Source organism: Lepus europaeus, chromosome 4 (genome assembly GCF_033115175.1).
Source record: "Lepus europaeus isolate LE1 chromosome 4, mLepTim1.pri, whole genome shotgun sequence".
Taxonomy (NCBI): domain Eukaryota; kingdom Metazoa; phylum Chordata; class Mammalia; order Lagomorpha; family Leporidae; genus Lepus; species Lepus europaeus.
In genome coordinates, this window is record NC_084830.1 from 103,398,410 (window position 1) to 103,417,938 (window position 19,529).

General features: G+C 49.8%; 1 protein-coding gene across 1 annotated transcript in view; it reads left to right on the forward strand.

Annotated features, from left to right (window-relative positions):
- Positions 1 to 5,773: 5,773 nt before the first annotated feature.
- Positions 5,774 to 19,529, forward strand: part of COL23A1 (collagen type XXIII alpha 1 chain) — a 308,084-nt gene continuing 294,328 nt past the window's right edge. Inside the window, exon 1 of the mRNA XM_062189615.1 lies at positions 5,774 to 6,070. Within this exon, the coding sequence (XP_062045599.1) occupies positions 5,774 to 6,070 (297 nt within the window). The remainder of the gene's footprint in view (positions 6,071 to 19,529) is intronic.

Genomic DNA, 19,529 nt, shown 5'->3' on the forward strand with positions numbered 1-19,529 from the left:
TTATGTATGTCTGTACTTTAAGCAGAAAATACATAGAAATTTTTTTTTAGGATTTATGTATTTATTTGAGAGGCAGAGAAGAGAGATATCTTCCATCTGCTGTTCATTCCCTAGATGGCTGCAACAGCCAGGGCTGGGCCAGGCTGGGGCCAGGAGCTGCTTCTGGGTCTCCCAGGTAGGTTCAAGGGTCTAAGTACTGCTACTTCCCCAGGCACGCTAGCAGGGATTGGATCAGAAGTGGAGCGGCCAGGACTTGAACCATTGCCCATATGGGATGCCAGCACTGCAGGCAGTGGCTTTATCCACTGCAGTACAGCACCAGCTCCAGAACTTTCCAATATGACTAGATTCCCTGTGTTATCTGGGAGCAGCATTATCAGTAGAGTAAAGCTGTGTTCCTAGAGTTCACCAAGTATTTAGGAAAACTAAAATGAATTTTACCGCAGAGCCACTGCATAAATTCTGTTTGGGCCTCTGATGCAGTCACATATAGCGAATGTGCTCTTCCAAATAGTTGGACTATATTATATGTGATGATAATTTTAAAAGAAGGATTTGATGTAAAGAGAAAAGTTTCAGCTGAGCCTAACAGTATGACACTGAAGAGTAAGATGTTTGCCATCTTTTGTGGTGCCCAATTCCATTCTTCCAGTGCCACTGTCCTGCCTACACCTCTGTCCTTTCCCCCAGCAAATGCATCAAGTTCCCAAAGTAGTGCTTTCCCTTTAAACCCATCTAGTATATTTTTCAGTCAAACATTGTCATTTTTAGAGATTAAAGTTTGTTTCAGATTTTTTTGGAAACTCAGTGGTGTGTCGGCTTAACCTGTTCTGTCATTCTTTTAGTTTGGTAAAGGTATGGAATAGTTAGAACTGTAGTATCCTTATCTTCTAATTCTCTACTCATTTCTGGGTCAGTTTTAATGGGTTGCCTTTTCTCTATCATGAGCCATCCCTTTGCTGCTTGTCTACATGATATTTTTTACTTTTGTTCCACTTTGTGCTGGATATTTTTGTGTTCCTTATTTCTTGATCTTTATTTGTGGACGTTGTAAAGTTATTTGACTCAATTTGATCTTTTTCAGGTTGTGTTAGGCAGATCAGTACAGCATTTGGGATTTTTGCACAGTACTGAAGCAAAAAACCTTTTGAATTCTCTACTCAGTGTCTTCTAAATCCTATTTCCTACACTGGCTGGTAGGAAGAACCATCCCTGGCCTTGTGTAAGCTATGGGGTTTGTTTGCACCTGGCCTTAGGTAGTTTCCTCATGTACATATACTCATTAGTCCTCAACGGAAGACTTCAGGGGAACCCTTAAGGTTCCTGTAGCTCTGTGCAACTCTCTCCAGTCCCTGTAGTCCTAACCACTTGGCCTCCCTAGACTGGCAGCTCTTCTCTCTTCACCTTATGCCAGTTCTGCCTCATGCCCCTTTCCAGCACTGTGGCCTGGAAAATCTCTCTAGTAAATAGTAAGCTGGGGCAATCTTGTTTTTTCTGTTTCCCATCTCCCAAAGATCACAGTCATTTTTGATGCTTGGTGTCCACTGTCTTGAAAACTATTTCATACAGTTTGTTTGGTTTCTAAGTTGTTACAGGCAGGAGAATAAGTCTAGTCCCTGTCTCACTTCTCATTTCAAAAAGTGAAAATGAAATCTGAAGGGTAAGTGGCTTCAGTTTATACCGTGAGCTATTAGGGGAACCTGGACTGGAATCTAGGCATTGACAATGTGTGCTGTTTTACTGCCTTTTCTATGTTCCAAGATAATGAAATTTATCTATATTATACCTCATGGGTTAATTTAAACCTTGAAATTTTGCTGGGAATTTCAGTAGAATGGCTTGCATACCTCTGCCTTGAATGGCATTTTAAATATATTAGAACCTGTTCATTGTCAACATAATTTGTTCTGGGCCTTTGCAGTGTGTATCAGCCCTCTCTGACCCAAGTAATCCCTATTTTATAAAACATGTTGTCATGTACTTGTAATCCTGAGGAGTGTGAAACATGCCAATCATTAGGCTGAGATTGCTGCCCGTTTCTACTCAGAAAGCAGTGGGGCAAAGGAGTGTCATGGGTGCCTGCCATATTCTTCCCTGCCCCCATTGTATAAAGGAGCCTCACATCAATCCTGCTGATCAGGGTCAGTTACTCCTGCCCAAATGGTACTTCCCTTTACAGCTCCCTGTACATAGAGTTCAGCTGCCCTGAATGGCAGCTTTAGCTTGTAGTTAAGCAGGATCACACTGTTTAGAATAAAAAGGGCCTTACAAAATGTATTAGATTATTTGGGTCAGATAGGGTTGCAAACTGGTGTAAAAGGCCGTAACAAATAATGTTGATAATGTTGCTTCATCCCTTGGCAAGAGTAACCCGTTTGAGACCTAGGATTTCCAACTTGCTATGCCCACAGTTAGGAGGACAAACCCCCGAGGAGGTCCTAGAAAGTGATTAGTGGGGCCACTCTTGCTTCTACCCTCTGGTTCCCAGACCATATACAACCTGAAAGAGCTATGCACATGCGCTTCCAGAGGGTTGCCTCAAGTCAGTCTTCTGTGCCTGCATGAGGCTTTTCTGTCCTGGGAGGCTGGCTGCTTTTTGCCAGTGCAGGATTCCATGGTCATGGGCTCACCCTGCCTCCTTTGCTGTAAAGGAAAGCCTGTACTTATCTTTGTGGAACACATACCGTGCTTCCAGGCTGGAGCCCAAACTAGTTGGTTTGCTGCTAGGTGGCCAGTTCTATGGAGTGCCTTGTTAGGACTTAGTGTTTATTGCTGGCAGGTTAGCGGTTCTGGGGCAGAAGTAGCTAGACTGACCTCGGTGAGTGCTATCTACTTGTCAGGTGTTGCTGTACATGCATGCTAGATTAGGTGGATATTCTTTTACCCCCCACCTTCCCCAGATCTGGCTCCCCTTCACCTGCTGTCTCTGTCCTTTAAGAAGCCGACCTCTGCACTGTATCACCTGGGCTCCCATGTCTGCAGGTATGGCTGGTGGAAGGCCCCAGAAGAGGGGAGAGACTGAGGATTCCCCCAACTCCCTCCCTTCCAAGCCATGGCTTTGCAGGAGCTGTGTCCCTTAACTAAAGGCTATAAGTTCAGACCTCTTTTGGAGCTCCAAGTTTCATAGGTTGCAAAGGGTCTTCTCACCTCACCTCTTCAGTTAAAGATTGGTAATGTGTCTCATGTGGATACCCGCAGAGCACTTTTCCTTTAACTTCCAGAACCCCAGCCTACACAAGAGTGTTTTCTTTCCTGCCTTTTCAACTGAATTGTAGACAGTAAACATAAACATTTTCATCTGAATTCACTTAATATGTCTTAAGCACTATATACCAGATACTAGGGTACTTCAAAAAGTTAGTGCAAAGTGGAATTAGAAGATGTTTATTTCGATGCAAAAGTGAACTGTTTGAAGACCTCCTTGGCCTCATGTGCATGGATTTCAGAATTTTTTGGCACCAATATAAACTTAGCCTTTAATTGAATTTTGCATGAGCGTTGTGAAGTATCATAACCATTCTGTGAGAAAACAGTGGTGAATGAAACCAGTTCAATGATAAATGTACCAACTGTGCCAGATACACTTCTGTTATTTGAAAAGATTGTAATGGGCAGGACAAGGAGATTAGTTAAAGGGTAACTTCAAACCGAAAAATGCCATGAACCCTTGATTGACCCTGAGGGGACAGGGTGAGGGGAGGCAGCCTCTTTACAGTGGGCAGGCTGGGAGGGCTTTTTAGAGGCAGTAAGGTTAATGACTTCAGGATCTTGACCTAAAGGGTGAGGAGGAACTTGCTGTTCAGAGATACAAGAGGATATTCCAGATAGTGAGGGTGGTAGGCAAGGGCAGAGGCCTGAGGGACCAGTGAATTTCAGTATACAGAAGGTTCTGGGGCAGTTATATCATGGCAGGTGTATAGTAAGAGTGAGTACTAACTTGGAATATGATGTCAGCCTCTTCAGAGTATACTGCCAAGATTGTGTAGCAAGTCCTTTGCAGATTATTCAGTTACATGCTAGCTTCTAGCACCGGGCAGAACTCTTAACCCCCTCAACAGTAAACCCAGTTTACCTACGGCCACAGCTACAAAGCTTCAGAGGTGAGCTCTAATCCCATCTGTTCTGTCAATCTCGGGGTAATTTTTTCCTTTGAATTAAGGGAGTAAGGACAGACACATTAGCTGGAGTCCTTAGCAGTTTTAAGAGTTAAGTAACCTGTCCACAGAAATGAAGTAAACTTTAGCCAGAAGAATGCATCCTATGAGGTAAGATACAAAGGTACAAAGTCTGTGGGAAAAGGGAATCAAGTTTCTTATGGTGTAAAGCAAATTTGAAATCTCTACATGCTTTTTTCAAGATACTCATTTTCCACTAGCTTTAAAAAATGGAAAGCTGGAGACCACCCCCATCCACTGGTTAACTTCCCAGATACCCAAATGACTGGTGGCCAAAGCTGAGAGCTGGGAACTCAGTCCACTAGCATGCCCATTAGTGGAAGCTGGAATTTGAACCCAGGCAAGTGTCCTAGACTGGGTCCTAATTGCCCCAGTACAAACCTCCTCAAGTATCATAGCAGGTAACAGGCGTTTTTCTAAAAATTTGTGAGCTGCCCAAATTACCAAGATTTAAGCTTGTGGTTTGTTATTTTTACCTGGGTGTTCAGAAGTTGGTGGAAGAGTGATTGGGAGCCTATTTTAGCATATAAGTATGTGTGCTAGGAATCTGCCAGCCAGCAGGAACCACCTTGACTTCTGGCCTTTCCCTTCCTGCCGAGACTCTCAAAGCCACTCCAGCAGATGAGCCGCCTTCTCTTTGGACCCTGGCTGCACACCAAAACTTTCCTGCATTAACCTGTGATGTAAATTTGAAGTGTTATCGCATCATAACAAATACATCATTTTTAGCAATTTGTTTCCACTATTCATCAACAAAAGTTGTAATTTCACACCTTTGTCATCTGTTAGAATCTCCATGTTCTCAACTAAAAGCCCTCTCTGGGTCAGGAACAGACTTATTTCTGTTCCACGCACCCCTGTCGGGCACTTAGAGAATCAAGATTCTAAGAAGCAGCTTTCTGCTTGGCTCAGAGTCCTCCCTGTGTCTCTTAATCTGAGTGTGCAAAGTCGCTTTTTGACCACGAAGCGGCGCTAAGCCACCAGCGAGGACAGACCCACCAAGTTTCCCACGGGACTTGAAGTTCTGAACTTCTAAGAAGCACCAGGTTAATTCACGAGTTTTGGAGGATGCTCCCCAGGCATGATCGGTACCCCAGCCCAGGATGGGCGGCAGATGACGCGCTGAGTCGCCCGACGCACCTCAGGCCTCTGGGGGTGTCGGTGGGCACTCGGGCTGCGGACCCGCCCAGGCGAGTGTTGGGGGAGTGGGTGAAGTCCGGCGCCCGGGGCCTCACCGACAGAGGTGCGCGCTGCGTGCGGGTCGGTCCCGCGCGCGCGGGTGGCCCCATGGAGCCAGCTCCCTGCTCGCCCCCGCCCCTCGGCGCGCGGGACCGACCAGGCCGCTCCTCCCCTGGGTGGGTCCCGGCTCCTTTTCTGGCAGAGTCTATTTGCATAGAAACTGCCCAAAGTGGCCGCTGTGGAGGAGCGGGCGGCGGCAGCGAAGGGGGCGTGCGCTGCGGTCCGCTGCTGCCCGGAGGCCAGGTCCCCAGCCCCGCAGACCTCGTGCCTCGCGCGCTCTCGCCGGCTCTCTGCACCCTCAGCGTGCGGCCTGGGTGCTGCACCGCGCCCCGCCAGAGCCCACGCGCAACCAGCGCGCCATGAGCCGAGGCGAGCGCGCCGGGGGCGGCGGCGACGTGCGGAAGGGCAGCCCTGCGGACGGCGGTGGCGGCGGGGGACGACCCGCGAAGACAACCGGGACCCGGGCGGCGAGCGCGCTGTGCCTGCTGCTCTCCGTGGGTTCGGCGGCTGCCTGCCTGCTGCTGGGCGCCCAGGCGGCCGCGCTCCAGGGCCGAGTGGCGGCGCTCGAGGAGGAGCGGGAGCTCCTGCGGCGCGCGGGGCCGCCTGGCGCCCTGGCCGCCTGGGCCGAGCCGCACCTGGAGCGCCTGCTGCGCGAGGTGAGGCACCCGGGCAGGGCGGGGGTTGTCCCGCCGACAGCGAGGTCTCGGGCTGGGGGAGTGTCGGTCATCCTGAGGAGGGGCCGCTCGATGCCTCGGCGGGGACCGGAGACCATGGGGTGTGCGGTCCCCACTCCTGCCTCAAAGAGTCGCGTGCCAGGACGCGCGGCGGGCGGGAAGAGGGAGCTCGAAGAGCTCTTGAAGGGGTGAACAGGCGGAGGAAAAGGAAACGCGACGCACTTCGGCGCTGGAGACATGGGGCTGAGTCTCTCGGGTGTGTGCGCGCCCGCTCTTCGCTGCCGGAGGTCGTGCGAGCGGCGGCCGGTGCCTCCGCCGGTAGCAGCTACTGTTCCCAAAGCGGATGTACCCGTAGCAGCCGGCGGCCGCGGCACAAGAAAACCTCGGCCAGGCCGAGAGCCGGGGCCCTGTAGGGCCCCCAGCTCAGCCCGGACCGACCTGTACAGCCTTGGCGCCTGGGGAAGCTCCTTTGGAAGCAGCTTCATCCTGGGGATGCTGTGTCCCCAGGCTGCGGTGGCTGAGCGCAGAGCGCGCGACCCGGCCTGAGGGGGGGCCCTGGGCAGCTGCGGAGGACTGGAGGGGTTGAGCCGGTGCCAGAAGCCCTGGGTTCCGCTCTTTGGCGGGCATGCCCCGTCCTGGACGAAGAGGTGGGCGTGTGACACACTTGGTGATAGCCTCCAGGGAGGCTCTGTGAGCGGCTACGGTTTGCGCTGCTGAGTGTCTTCCAAGGAGGCGCCTCAAAGCCCTCACCCAGCACTGCCCGGACTCGCACCTCTGAGCAGCAGTTGCGCTTCCTGGAGAAACGGGACAGGCCTGGTGCTGGAGGGGAGGGAGGGATAGGTGTGGAAGGAGGCCATGTTTCCCTGTGCAGGGCAGGCCTGTCACCATCTATTCCCCACCCTGTACCCAGCCATGGTCTCTGTTGGGCTGAGTGCGGCCTCGTGGTGGCGTTCATTTGCGCTACACCTACCTCTTCTTAAACCAGTATTGCGTCTTTCCTAGCTTGGTTCTGGGCAAAACTGAACTGTGGCTGCATGAGGTGGTTTCTTATTTTCCACCTTGGGGTTTCAGTAATCTCGCCTGAGCCCCGCTGGCAACTCCAGGTGGTGGTTTGGTAATTGCTGCCGGTTATCTTTTGGCAAATCCCTGGAGACCAGGGTGTTGAATGGATTTATGGAGGGCCAGCAGTTTCTACCTGTCAGTGCTGTAACGGTAGCTGTTCTTGCTAATGGGAGGCCCCTCCTACGTAGTAAAAATAAAACCAGAAATCCTGGCAAAACCTTTACACAAGGAGCTGACAGATTGTACCTACACTACCAAGTTGGGGTCTTGAGAACTCAGCCTTTGTGGAGATGTGATGGTTTTCAAGTCCTGAGCTTCAGCAAGGAGAGGCTTCGCAGTCACTTCAAGGAGCTTGCTCCTGCAGCACTGAATTTGACCTGGGAGAACTGTAGTGCATGAGTGAGCTTGTGAACAGATTTTCTTTCTCTCTCTCTCCCTCCCTCCCTCTCTCTCTCCCTCTCTCCCTCTTTCTCTCTCTCCTTCCCTCTTTCCCCAGACCCCCATCTCTGCTCTTCATTAGAAAGACAAAGGGATAATTTGGATCCCTGGAATTCCCACTTGAGAATTTGCTGTGCCATGCAACCCACTGAGCCAGTAGCTATGCAGAGTTTGGGGTGTGTGGTGCCAACAGTGCCTGGAGTGGAAGCTAGCGGGTTTGCCCTGCCACTGGAGAGTCACAGGTGCCACAGCATAAATACATTGGGATTGAGCTTCTGGCTGTTGGGGTGTCCCCTGTGAGAGGGCATCTGTCTCCAGGCCACTGGCTGCTCTGTCAATGTCACTGGATGGGAAATGTGCACAGCTTGGTGACAGTGAGTTCCCTGGCTAGGATGAGGTAGGCTGTGTGGGAGGCCCAGGCTGGGGAGCCAGCAGCTGACTTTCAGTAGATATGTAGGTACTTTTTTAAGCCATTAGATATGAAAGACAAATAATATTGACCCAAACAAGTCTCTTGAGGGAAGAACATTTGTATTTGAACATGTACGCTCCAGCTCTGGTGTGCTCTCAGCGACACCTCTCTGAAGCCAGGGCTGAAGGCGTTGTGTGTATGTGACGGTTCTCGATGCTCATCCTCTTACCGACAGACCTGCTTAGAGTATCAGCGGCAGCAACCACGTCCAAATTAAAGAAAAGAGGCCGGCGCCGCGGCTCACTAGGCTAATCCTCCGCCTTGCGGCGCTGGCACACCGGGTTCTAGCCCCGGTCGGGGCACCGATCCTGTCCCGGTTGCCCCTCTTCCAGGCCAGCTCTCTGCTGTGGCCAGGGAGTGCAGTGGAGGATGGCCCAAGTCCTTGGGCCCTGCACCCCATGGGAGACCAGGATAAGCACCTGGCTCCTGCCATTGGATCAGCGCAGTGCGCAGGCCACAGCGTGCCAACCGCGGCGGCCATTGGAGGGTGAACCAATGGCAAAAGGAAGACCTTTCTCTCTGTCTCTCTCTCACTGTCCACTCTGCCTGTCAAAAATTTAAAAATTTAAATTTAAATTTAAAAAAAAAAAACAAATTAAAGAAAAGAAATCCCTGACAAGCACACACAACTTTAATAAAAAAAAATCAACCAACAAAAGCCACTGTTAAAATGGGACCCATTCTGTGTTCCCTTGGGAACAGAAATGTGAAATCGCTTTTTCAGGGACTGACTGATTTCCTTGATAAAATAGACATAGAAGCTACAAAAAAAGGAATATTCATGCTAACTCATTAAAGACGCTTCCCATGGCCGAAAAAGAGAAAAATAGTTTTCGGCATATAAAAAGATTTCTAAGCAGGAGCCATTAACCAACGATACTATCTTCCGTAAAATCTGAAAATATTCATGCAAAGCAAACATCTACTATTTTGCTTTTAAAGTGCTTTAAAAAGGTTGCCTAAGTAACCTACCCCCTCTATAGTCGCACCTACAGTTACAAGTGTTACAGAAGCTTAAATTCTAGAGCGCACAGCTTTCTCACTTCTGTAGAAAAATTTAATGCAAGGATTAAAGAAATATTTAGTTGTATTCAGAGGAGACCATTTCCAGCTTACAGTGGATTTATTGTTGGCTGTAGGCCTTCCACTGTCCAGACCAATCAATTTGAAAACAAGAAGAGTACAGAGACTCAGGGAAAATTCAAGTGTTTTCCTCGCCTACTGTTGAGCCTGTTCCATTGGCCAAGTTACTGTGGAGCCCAAAACCCACTGTAGCTCTTTTGGCCTCTGTCAGCTTGTGCTGCTCCAGAGTGTCTGTCTAGATACAGATGCCTTGTTTTTAATCCTGTGGTACAGCTGGAGATGGAGTATAAGTCATAGATATATTTGTTTCTTTGACATTTCCTGGCTCACAAACAAACAAAGTTTCTTTCCGATTACTCCTGGCATGCTCACTTTCTGTCTCTGCTCTTCTCTGTAAAACTTGCTTTACTGCTGTAGTTTGGGAGAGCTGTATAATATCGTGGCATGTTTAGAATAAGCCACCTGTTTGGGGTGCTCCTGCCACAGACGTGTTTTGGGATTGTTGAATTGGATTTTTCCACCTCGGATTCTGGTGCTGGGGGATCCAGGAGGCAGAGCAGGGCAGGCCAGCTGTGTGGGTTTCCTGACCAGCAGAGGAGCGTTGGAAACCCCCCCTCCACACCCCACGCCCTTTAACCCCGGCTTCTGATGGCAAGGACCAGAATGCCTGAGTGTGACTGCATAAACATGTTACCAAATTGTCTTACATAACGAGAAAAGCCTGGAAGCCAGGCCTCCACCTTCAGGGACTTGGTGATGACTGGATGCCAGCCATGCCTGCCGTTCTCTTCTCCTTTCCTCGTGGTTCTAAGATGACTGCTGCCGCTCCAGGCATGTCTTCATCCAAGAAGAGTCAAGGTAGAACAGAAGGAAGCTCATTGAGCTTTCTCTTTTATTTAAACTTGGGAGAAAACTCTCCCAGCACCTTTCAGCAGACCTGCCTTTGAGCCACAGCTTGTCCTTTCACTGACAAGGGTAATGGGGTTGCCACAAGCAGGCTTTGGTCAATTTTGATTCATCCACCAAGGCTGGGCACATTGCCCCAGGACAGATTGAGGCTTTGTTGGGAAGGGAGACTGGGAGTGGCTGTAGGGGAGCAACCCAACCTACAGCGACAGGAGGATGCAGGAAGTTACTCCTGTCACCCAGGGAGGGCAGTCTCTTGCCATCTCCTGCGATTTTCCTAACCATGCCATCCTCCTATTTTGGTGTTGGCCCAAGCTCCACGCTTTGGGAGAATTCTTCCGCTGCAGAATTTCTGTCTTTCTCGGGACCCTGCTCTCAGCTCTGCCTCCAGCCCTAGCAGAAGGGTAGATTGATGGGTGTAGTATTCCGCCTGGCACAATCCTATTCTTTGTGGTCTATGGTTTTTATTTGTTTGTTTTAAGATTTATTTACTTATTTGAGAGGCAGAGTGACAGAGAGAGAGATCTTCCATCCTTGGGTTCACTCCCCAAATGACTGCAACAGCCAGATCTGGGCCTAGCCAAAGCCAAATGGTCACAATGGTTGGGGCTGGGCCAGGCTGAAGCCAGGAGCCCCACATGGTGCAAAGGCCCAAGGACTTGGGCCATCTTCCACTGCTTTCCCAGGGCAAAGCAGAGAGCTGGATCGGAAGTGGAGCAGCTGGGACATGAACCAGCATTGCAGGTGGCAGCTTAACCCACTATACCGCAATGCCAGCCCCAGTCTGTGGTCTTTAGCCCTGGAGCATCATTTGCAATGAGAGTGACATTTGCCAACTTTTACCTCTCACAACATACACAAGTCAGCAGCACGTCACATCACTGTGAGAAGCAAAAGAGGCTGCTCAGGTGGAGGTACCCGGAGGTCAGTCTCCCTGGAAATCAAGGAAGGGCACCTGTGCCCATTCAGAGCCCAGGCAGCTCTGCTGTGCCCCACCTGCCCACACCTCAGGTCCCCTACTTTCCCTGCAGCCATAGCTCACCATAGCCTCCAGATCTCCTCCCAGATCAGGTGCAGTTAGCATCATGAGCCCTCCAGGCATGGTGCCCCTTTTACTTTCACCCAGCACCATCTCAGTAGATCCCACCTTCTGTATGTCTTTGGATTCTTGTCCTTCAAATAGCAATGAGACAGGACCTTGACTCAGAGCAGTTTAGATTTAAAAGGGAATTTATTTTTTTAAACAATTTTTAAGGGGCCAGCATGTGGCATAGCAGGTAAAGCCACCGCCTGTGACTCTGGCATCCCATATGGGTGCTGGGTCGTGTCCCAGCTGCTCATCTTCTGATCCAACTCCCTGCTATGGCCTGGGTAAAGCAGTGGAAGATGGCCCAAGTGTTTGGAATCCTGCCCCTCATGTGGGAGACCACAATGAAGTTCCTGGCACAGCCCTGGCTGTTGTAGCTATCTAGGGAGTGAACCAGTGGATGGAAGATCTCTCTCTGTGTATCTTTCCCACTTTCTCTCTGTAACTTTATTTCAAATAATTAATTCATTTTTATTAAAATGTTTTTTAAAGAATTTTATTTATTATTTATTTGAAAGGCAGCATTCCAGAGAGAGGAGGAGAGACAGAGAGACAGATCTTCCATGTGCTGATTCACTCCCTAAATGTCCGCAAAGGCTGGAGCTAGGCCAGGCCGAAGCCAGGAGCCCAGAGCTTCTTCCGGGTCTCCCACATGGGTGACCAGGGCCCAGATACTTGGGCCATCTTTTACTGCTTTTCCCAGGTGCATTAACAGGGAGCTGGATTGGAAGAAGACTCAAACCAGGACTCAAACAGGTGCCCATATGGGATGCCACCACAGGGGAGGACTTAACCCGCTATGCCACAGCGCTGGCCCCTAAATAAATCGGATTTTTTTTGTTTTTGTTTGTTTGTTTTTTTTTTTTTTTTTTTTTTTTGACAGGCAGAGTGGATAGTGAGAGAGAGACAGAGAGAAAGGTCTTCCTTTTTGCCGTTGGTTCACCCTCCAATGGCCGCTGCGGCCAGCGCATCTCGCTGATCCAAAGCCAGGAGCCAGGTGCTTCTCCTGGTCTCCCATGCGGGGGCAGGGCCCAAGGACTTGGGCCATCCTCCACTGCCTTCCCGGGCCATAGCAGAGAGCTGACCTGGAAGAGGGGCAACCGGGATAGAATCCGGCGCCCCAACCGGGACTAGGACCCGGTGTGCCGGTGCCGCAAGGCGGAGGATTAGCCTGTTAAGCCATGGCGCCGGCCCTAAATAAATCGTTTTTTAAAAAGGGATTTTAAAAAAATTATTTCAAAGGCAAAATGCTGGTTCACTATGCACAATGGCTGCAAGATCTGAGCCAAGCTGAAGCCAGGAGCCTGGAACTCCATCCAGGTCCCCCATGGGGGTGGCAGCAGCCCAAGCACCTGGACTATCTTCTGCTGCCTTCCCAGGCACATTCTTCTAGGGAGCTGGATAGGAAGCAGAGCTGTGATAGGGGATGCCAACATTGTGAGCAGTGGCTTAACCCACTGCACCACGTGCTGGCCCCAAAAGGACATGTATCGTCTCGACTTAACCAAGAAGTCCAGCTAGAGGTGGGTGCATTGATTCTGTGTTTCTTCATATGGGCTGCATATTTCTCAAGGATGCCTTCTGTCTCCTGTGAGGTGCCAGGGAAGCTTCTAGAAGTTCTGGATTCATGTTGAGTGTTAGAGTTTCTGTCTCCCCATAGTCCCTGCACAAATTCCCTCATTCACTCTGATGGGCCAGTATGGGCTGCCTGCAACCATCAACATGGATGACCTGTGCCAGTCACCAATGCCAGCCAGGCCCCTCTCTAATTGGCCAGGCTTGGGTACATGTGTTCAGGAGCTGCAAGGCCCAAGAAGTGGGGAATGGTCACCAAGGCACAGTTTGCAGTGCAGTTGTTAGAAGCAATGGCTGTGAAACTAGTGCATGGCCATCCCAGGAACAGTGAGACAGAGGCTCGGACAGCAGGCTGAGGCCATGGACTGGAGAAATTCTACCTTAATGGCTGGAAACCTGGCCAAAGGAGTATGATGGAAGGGTTAGGAGACCTTTCTACTCTCTGGATGTAATGTGTTTATAAAACGTGAGTTTTACAAGCTACAGGATAACTCAGAATCTTAGAAATTCCCCACCACAATCTCACAAGGTGGACAAGACAGAGGTTTTGTCATCATTTCCCAGTGAGAGAGATGTCACAGGGATGGAGGGAGATGGTGTGCCCTGGGCACTCAGGGCCAGGCTGGGGCTCCCTTGGGGTTCCCAGGATCCCTGGCAGAGAGGAGTTGAAAGAATAAGCACCTGTGTTTGCCCACCTTGTGTGGAAGCTTAGTGTACAGCCCAGGGCAGCATGGGTGTGCCCTAGTCAGGGCCACCTGCTTCCCTGTCCGTTTTCATCAGCTCCTTGGGGAGTTCTCTTGAGAGTCATCCAAACTCCTCCCTGGCCCTAGTAAGCATCTGTGGGGGTGCCTGAGTTCCAGGCTTCCAGAGCAGTGAGGTGCATGGGAACAGCAGCGTGCCACAGCCTGTCCTGGTGGCACCTGCACAGTGGCTTTGGAGGCCTTGAATTTGCCAGAGGAAGGAGCTGCGGCAGATGGGAGAGATTCCAGATGAGGAGTCCGAAGCCAGCACTGCCTGCTGGCCATGTGACCCCCGCTGCTCATGTAGCTGCTACTGATCTCTAGATGGGGGTGATGCTGGTGCCCAGGGCTGCTGGAGGAGCCACAACCCTGGGTTGAGAAGGGAGGGCTGGGTGATGGAACAGCCTGTGGCAGAGGATGAGTGTGTTGCCCAGTAGTGACTCGGTGACTCTTGTCAAAGCTTGCTAGGGCCGGCTTTATTCAGGACCATCGCATAGCCACAGGGACTGCTGTGTAGGGACAGGGACCACCATACAGGATTCTGCAGTCTGGGAGAGAGATTGGGCTCAACTCCAGATCCAGCACAGGCAAGTAGGAGTCAACTGATAGCCTAGGAGCAGGGTGGAGTTGGTGAATGAAAAATTACTAACAGGAACATCCAGGATAAGGGGGATTCTGGCCAAGTCGCCCTAACAGGACTTCTGCTATAGACAGGCCAGGGTGCTCAGTCCTCACCTCTGGGTGGTAGAGGTGAGGAACCCGACAAGATATCAAGTGTAATCAGATATCATGGATGGTGGGTTCTTGCTAGAGTAATTTAGCAGGGTTATTTGCTAAAACTGGATTTTCCAAATAGGTGCAGATGGGCACGAGAGAAGTTTTAGGAACTTGACCATGGTTTGGTTAAAGCAGAGAATCTTCAGCAGCTCTGAGCCCTGGGTCCCACTCAACTTTGCTTCCAGGACCTCCCTGGGCCTTGGTGCAGTCCCACGCCTTCAGAGAAGCCCTCTCCTTCACTGCAGACTGCTCCTGTCTCCCTGTTCATCCTCTCAGCCATTCTGGCCCCCAAGGGCCACCGAGAGTACAGGTGGGAGATGGGGTTCTAACCCAGGGCCGCTCCTTCCTTTTTTTTTTTTTTTTTTTTTTTAATTTATCTGACAGGTAGAATTATAGACAGTGAGAGAGAGAGACAGAGAGAAAGGTCCTCTTTCCATTGGTTCACTCCCCAAATGGCCACTACAGCCGGCACTGGGCCGATCCGAAGCCAGAAGCCAGGTGATTCTTCCTGGTCTCCCATGCGGGTGTAGGGGCCCAAGCACTTGAGCCATCCTCCACTGCCTTCCCGGGCCACAGCAGAGAGCTGGACTGGAAGAGGAGCAACTGGGACTAGAACCCGGTGCCCATATGAGATGCTGGCGCCACAGGCGGAGGATTAACCAAGTGAGCCACGGCGCTGGCCCCATGCTCCTTCCTCTTTGCCCTTGGACTTCTTGTCAGCTCTCCAGCTCCTGCTCCTGCTGGGAAACAGCACCTCCTTTAGCTACGGGTTTTTTTAAAGATTTATTTTATTTATTTGAAAGACAGAGTTATAGAGAGAGAAAGAGAGAGAGAGAGATAGAGAGGTCCTCCATCTGCTGGTTCACTCCCCAGATGGCCACAATGGCCAGAGCTGCACCAATCCAAAGCCAGGAGCCAGGAGCTTCTTCCAGGTCTCCCACGTGGGTGCAAGGGCCCAAGGACTTGGGCCATCTTCTACTGCTCTGCCAGGCCATAGAAGAGAGCTGGATCAGAAGAGGGGCAACCAGGACTAGAACCGGCGCCCACATGGGCTGCCAGTGCTTCAGGCCAGGGCTTTAACCCGCTGCGCTACAGCGCCAGCCATAAGCTACAATTTTAGACCCATTACTGTTGTCCCTTGGTATCCATGGGAGAGTGGTTCCAGAACCCTACAGATTCCTAAATCTCTCTACAGTATTTGCATAGAATCTGTGCACATCCTCTTACACACTTTGAATCATCTCTAGATTCCTTATGCAATGTGAATGCTGTGTAAACAGTTGTTACATTGTATGGTCTAGGAAATAATGAGAAGAAAAAAAGTCCTTGCACGCTCAGTACCAATGCAATTTTTTTCTTCTGAGTATTTTTGGGCCACAGTTGGTTGAACCATGAGTGCAGGACCCATGAGTATAGAGGGATACATTGGGAACAGCACACCAGCTTGGTGATTTTTCTCCTTCCTCCTTCTTCTTTTTTAAATAAACAAAATACCTCAGTTTAACCTGATTAATGTTACTGATAACACCAGCACCCTAAAACCAGAGCTATTTAACGTTTTTAATAAAAGATTTATTTATTTATCTGAAAGGCAGAGTTATGGCAAGAGAGGGAGAGACAGAGAGAGATATCTCACGTCTGCTGGTTCACTCCCCAAATGGCCACAATAGCCAGAGTTGAACCAGGCTGAAGCCAGGAGCCAGGAGCTCATCCAGACCTATGTGGGTGGCAGGGGCTCAGGCACTTGGGCCTTCTGCTGCTGCTTTTCCCAGGCCATTAGCAAGGAGCTGGATTGGAAGTGATGCAGCCAGGACTGGAACCGGTGCCCATGGGGGATGCTGGCATTTGCAGGCGGCGTTTTCTTACCCACTACTCCACAATGCCTGACCCCCTCCTCTGTATTTTTGTGCAGCCGATGGTTCCCTGGGGAAAGTCCTTCACTCTGCTATTCTTTGGAACGTGAGGTGACTGATAAACAAGAATGTCTTTAGGGTTTTGTTTTTGTCTCCATTTTAGAACAGCCAGACTTGTCTGTGACAGATGCACTCTGCTCCTATGCTAGGCTGAAACTGTTGCTTCGCTGTGAAGTCCTGTGCGTTAGTTGGCTTTTCGGGTAACAAAGTACCTGAGGCACTGATTCAGAAAGGAAATGCTTGACTTAGTTCATGGTTCTGGAGGGTTCAGTCCAGGACTGAGCAGCCCCATTGCTTTGATCTCTGTGGCACACAAACAGGAAAAGGATCACGCGGCCAGCCAGGAAGCAGGCAACTCAAGAAGTCAAAGGGAACGAGTGCCCTAAGACCTCCTAGTAGGCCTCGCTGCCTAAGGTAATAGCCCCGCCCTGGCCACCAAGCCAGTAACATGTGTGTCTCTAAGGGAGGCCCCGATTAATATCCAAACCATAGCATCATACTACAGGTTTTAGCTTGGGCAAGAGGGATTCAATATATAAAGTTTTAATTTTAATTTGATCTGTTATTGCAAGCAAAAAGCCTTAAAAATAAGTCCAAAGCTTTTAGTCCCTGTGTTGATCTGGTGAGAAACCTTCCTGGAGCAGCACTGGGCAAGCCAGGCACAGTACCTGGTTCCCACTGTGACTTCTCATTCTGTGAGCCAGCGGCTCTGGTTTGGGAGAGTTCCCTGAGGCCTCGCACCACCCGCAGCTCTTTCCCCATTCAATTTTCTCCATGTGCAGAATCAGGATTAATCTTTAATTGTTGACACAAGCACTCAGAAAACATCTCTTCATCATGTCCGGAAACATATTTCGGGACTAGGCACGAACCACTGGAAGAAAAAAAATTAGTCTGCAGATGTAGTTTTTAAGAAAGTCACGGCATTGTTCTCCTCGGAGAGGCCACAGGAGCACAGTTGGGTGCCTCTCCCGTGCCCACCCAGGGTGTAACTGGTGTGCTCCAGCTTCCTAACAGCCGCCTCGCCCCACTGACATGGGGTTCCCCCTCCCAGAAGGGGCGGCTGCAGCTTGAGGTGACAGCGGGCTCCATCTGAACCCAGATACCCTGGGTGACCTGGCTGCTAGTCCTGAGGCCTTTCTGGAGCCCTACAGACTTTTTTTTTTAAAAAAAAATTTTATTTATTATTATTTGAATGTCAAAGTTAAACAGAGAGAAGGAAAGGCAGAGAGAGAGAGAGGTCTTCCATCCGCTGGTTCACTCCCCAATTGGCCGCGACAACCAGAGCTGTGCCAATCTGAAGCCAGGAACTTCTTCCGGGTCTCCAACATTGTTGCAGGGACCTAAGGGCTTGGGCCATCTTCTGCTTTACCAGGCCATAGCAGAGAGCTGGATGGGAAGTGGAACAGCTGGGACTTGAACTGGCACCCATATGGGATGCTGGTGCTGCAGGCAGCGGTTTTACCCGCTACACCACAGCACTAGCCCCACCCCACAGACTTTGAGCAGCAACACCAGCAGCTTCTCCTGCAAGTGGCCATCCTTACAGATGTGATGTACATGATGTGAGCGAGACACTAGCACTGAGCAGATTTGCCAGTGCGTGACTTCAGCTCCCTGACTGCCGTTCCAGTCGTTTCACAGCAATGGTAGTCCTCACTCACACATTTTCTGTAGAAATGAAAGAACATGGTATGTGCAAAGTGCTTAGCCCACCGTGCCCATTCTAACAATGGCTGTTCTCATTAGAATGCCTTCTTTGCCTGAGTCTAAAAGAAATGTTGATATCTGTTGGCTAATTGGAGAGTTCCCATGGTTTTGTAGCTGACCTTGAAATCTTTCTTTTTAAAGATTTATTTATTTATTTGAAAGGCAGAGTTACAGAGAGAGAGAGAGAAGTAGAGGCAGAGAGAGAGAAGAGATCCTCCATCCACTGGTTCACTCCTCAAATAACCACAACACCCGAAGCTGGGCCAGACTGAAGCCAAGAGCCAGGAGCTTCTTCTGGGTCTCCCATATGGGTGCAGGTGCCCAAGTACTTGGGCCATCTTCTGCTGCTTTCCCAGGTGCATTATCAGGGAGCTCGATTGGAAGTGGAGCAGCTGGGGACTTGAACCAGCACACATATGGGATGCCTACAGCTTAACCCACTGTGCCACAGTGCCAGCCCCCATCTAAGAGCCTTTAACATTGAGAATCTGCCATTCTATTAGGCTTACAATAGCAAAAAAGTGTCAGTTAACACACATATCCAATCTCTGAGTCAGCAACCAGAGCGTAGGACTTGGTGATAAAAGACTGGCAAAAGCCTGCTGAGCTTCGTAACCCTGTTTTTGGTCTCTACTGTGAGCAGACTGAGTTTTCTCATTTAATTAAAGAATTTCATATTTATGACCAAAATAAAAATCAAATTACTCATGAGAGTAATGATGTGAGTTTGTCATTGTGAAAGGTCATACTACTCAGGTCAAACCCACTCAGTTTGCTTTGATTAATTGAACAGTCAGTTGTGTAATTATGCAATATGGTGCAGACACCTCTAGATTCTTGTGATTACCCAGTGAATTCAAGGCTTTTTTTCAGTTCACACTGGCAGATGAGATCTGTGTTTCCTGATCCAGCCATTAGTGGGGAGGTTGCTTTCAAATGGGAAATGTCAATTTCTAAAATGGAATTCACTTCCAATTTTGAATTGTGAAACAAATCATAAAGCAATCAGAATGCATTCTGGTGTGTGTGTTTTTTTTGTTTTTGTTTTTGTTTTTGTTTTTTTTTTTTTTAAGATTTATTTGTTTATTTGAAAGTCAGAGTTACACAGAGAGGAGAGGCAGAGAGAGAGAGGTCTTCCGTCCAATGGTTCACTACCCAGATGGCCCCAATGGCCAGAGCTGCGCCGATCCGAAGCCAGGAGCTTCTTCTGGGTCTCCCACTTGGGTGCAGGGGCCCAAGCACTTGGGCCATCTTCTACTGCTTTCCCAGGCCATAGCAGAGAGCTGGATCAGAAGAGGAGCAGCCGGGACTAGAACTGGCGCCCATATGGGATGCCAGTGCTTCAGGCCAGGGTGTTAAGCCGCTGCGCCACAGCGCGGGCCCCTCATTCTGGTGTTTTCCAGAAGACAATTTAAAATCTACTCAACTTTAGGCCTCCAGGGAGAAATATCACACCAAAAAGGCAGGCTCTGTTGATTTATTTAGCTAGGCCTTTTTGTGGGGTGTTTGGCCTGCTAGCTCTTGCATCTAGTTTTCAGACCTGTATTGTGGTACAGTCACATGGGTGGGACTAGACTGTTCATATGACTCGTGTGCATGCATGCGAGTGTGCATGTGTATATATACATGTGGGTGAGCATGTATGCACATGATCATATGTGTAAATGTTATGTGAGGG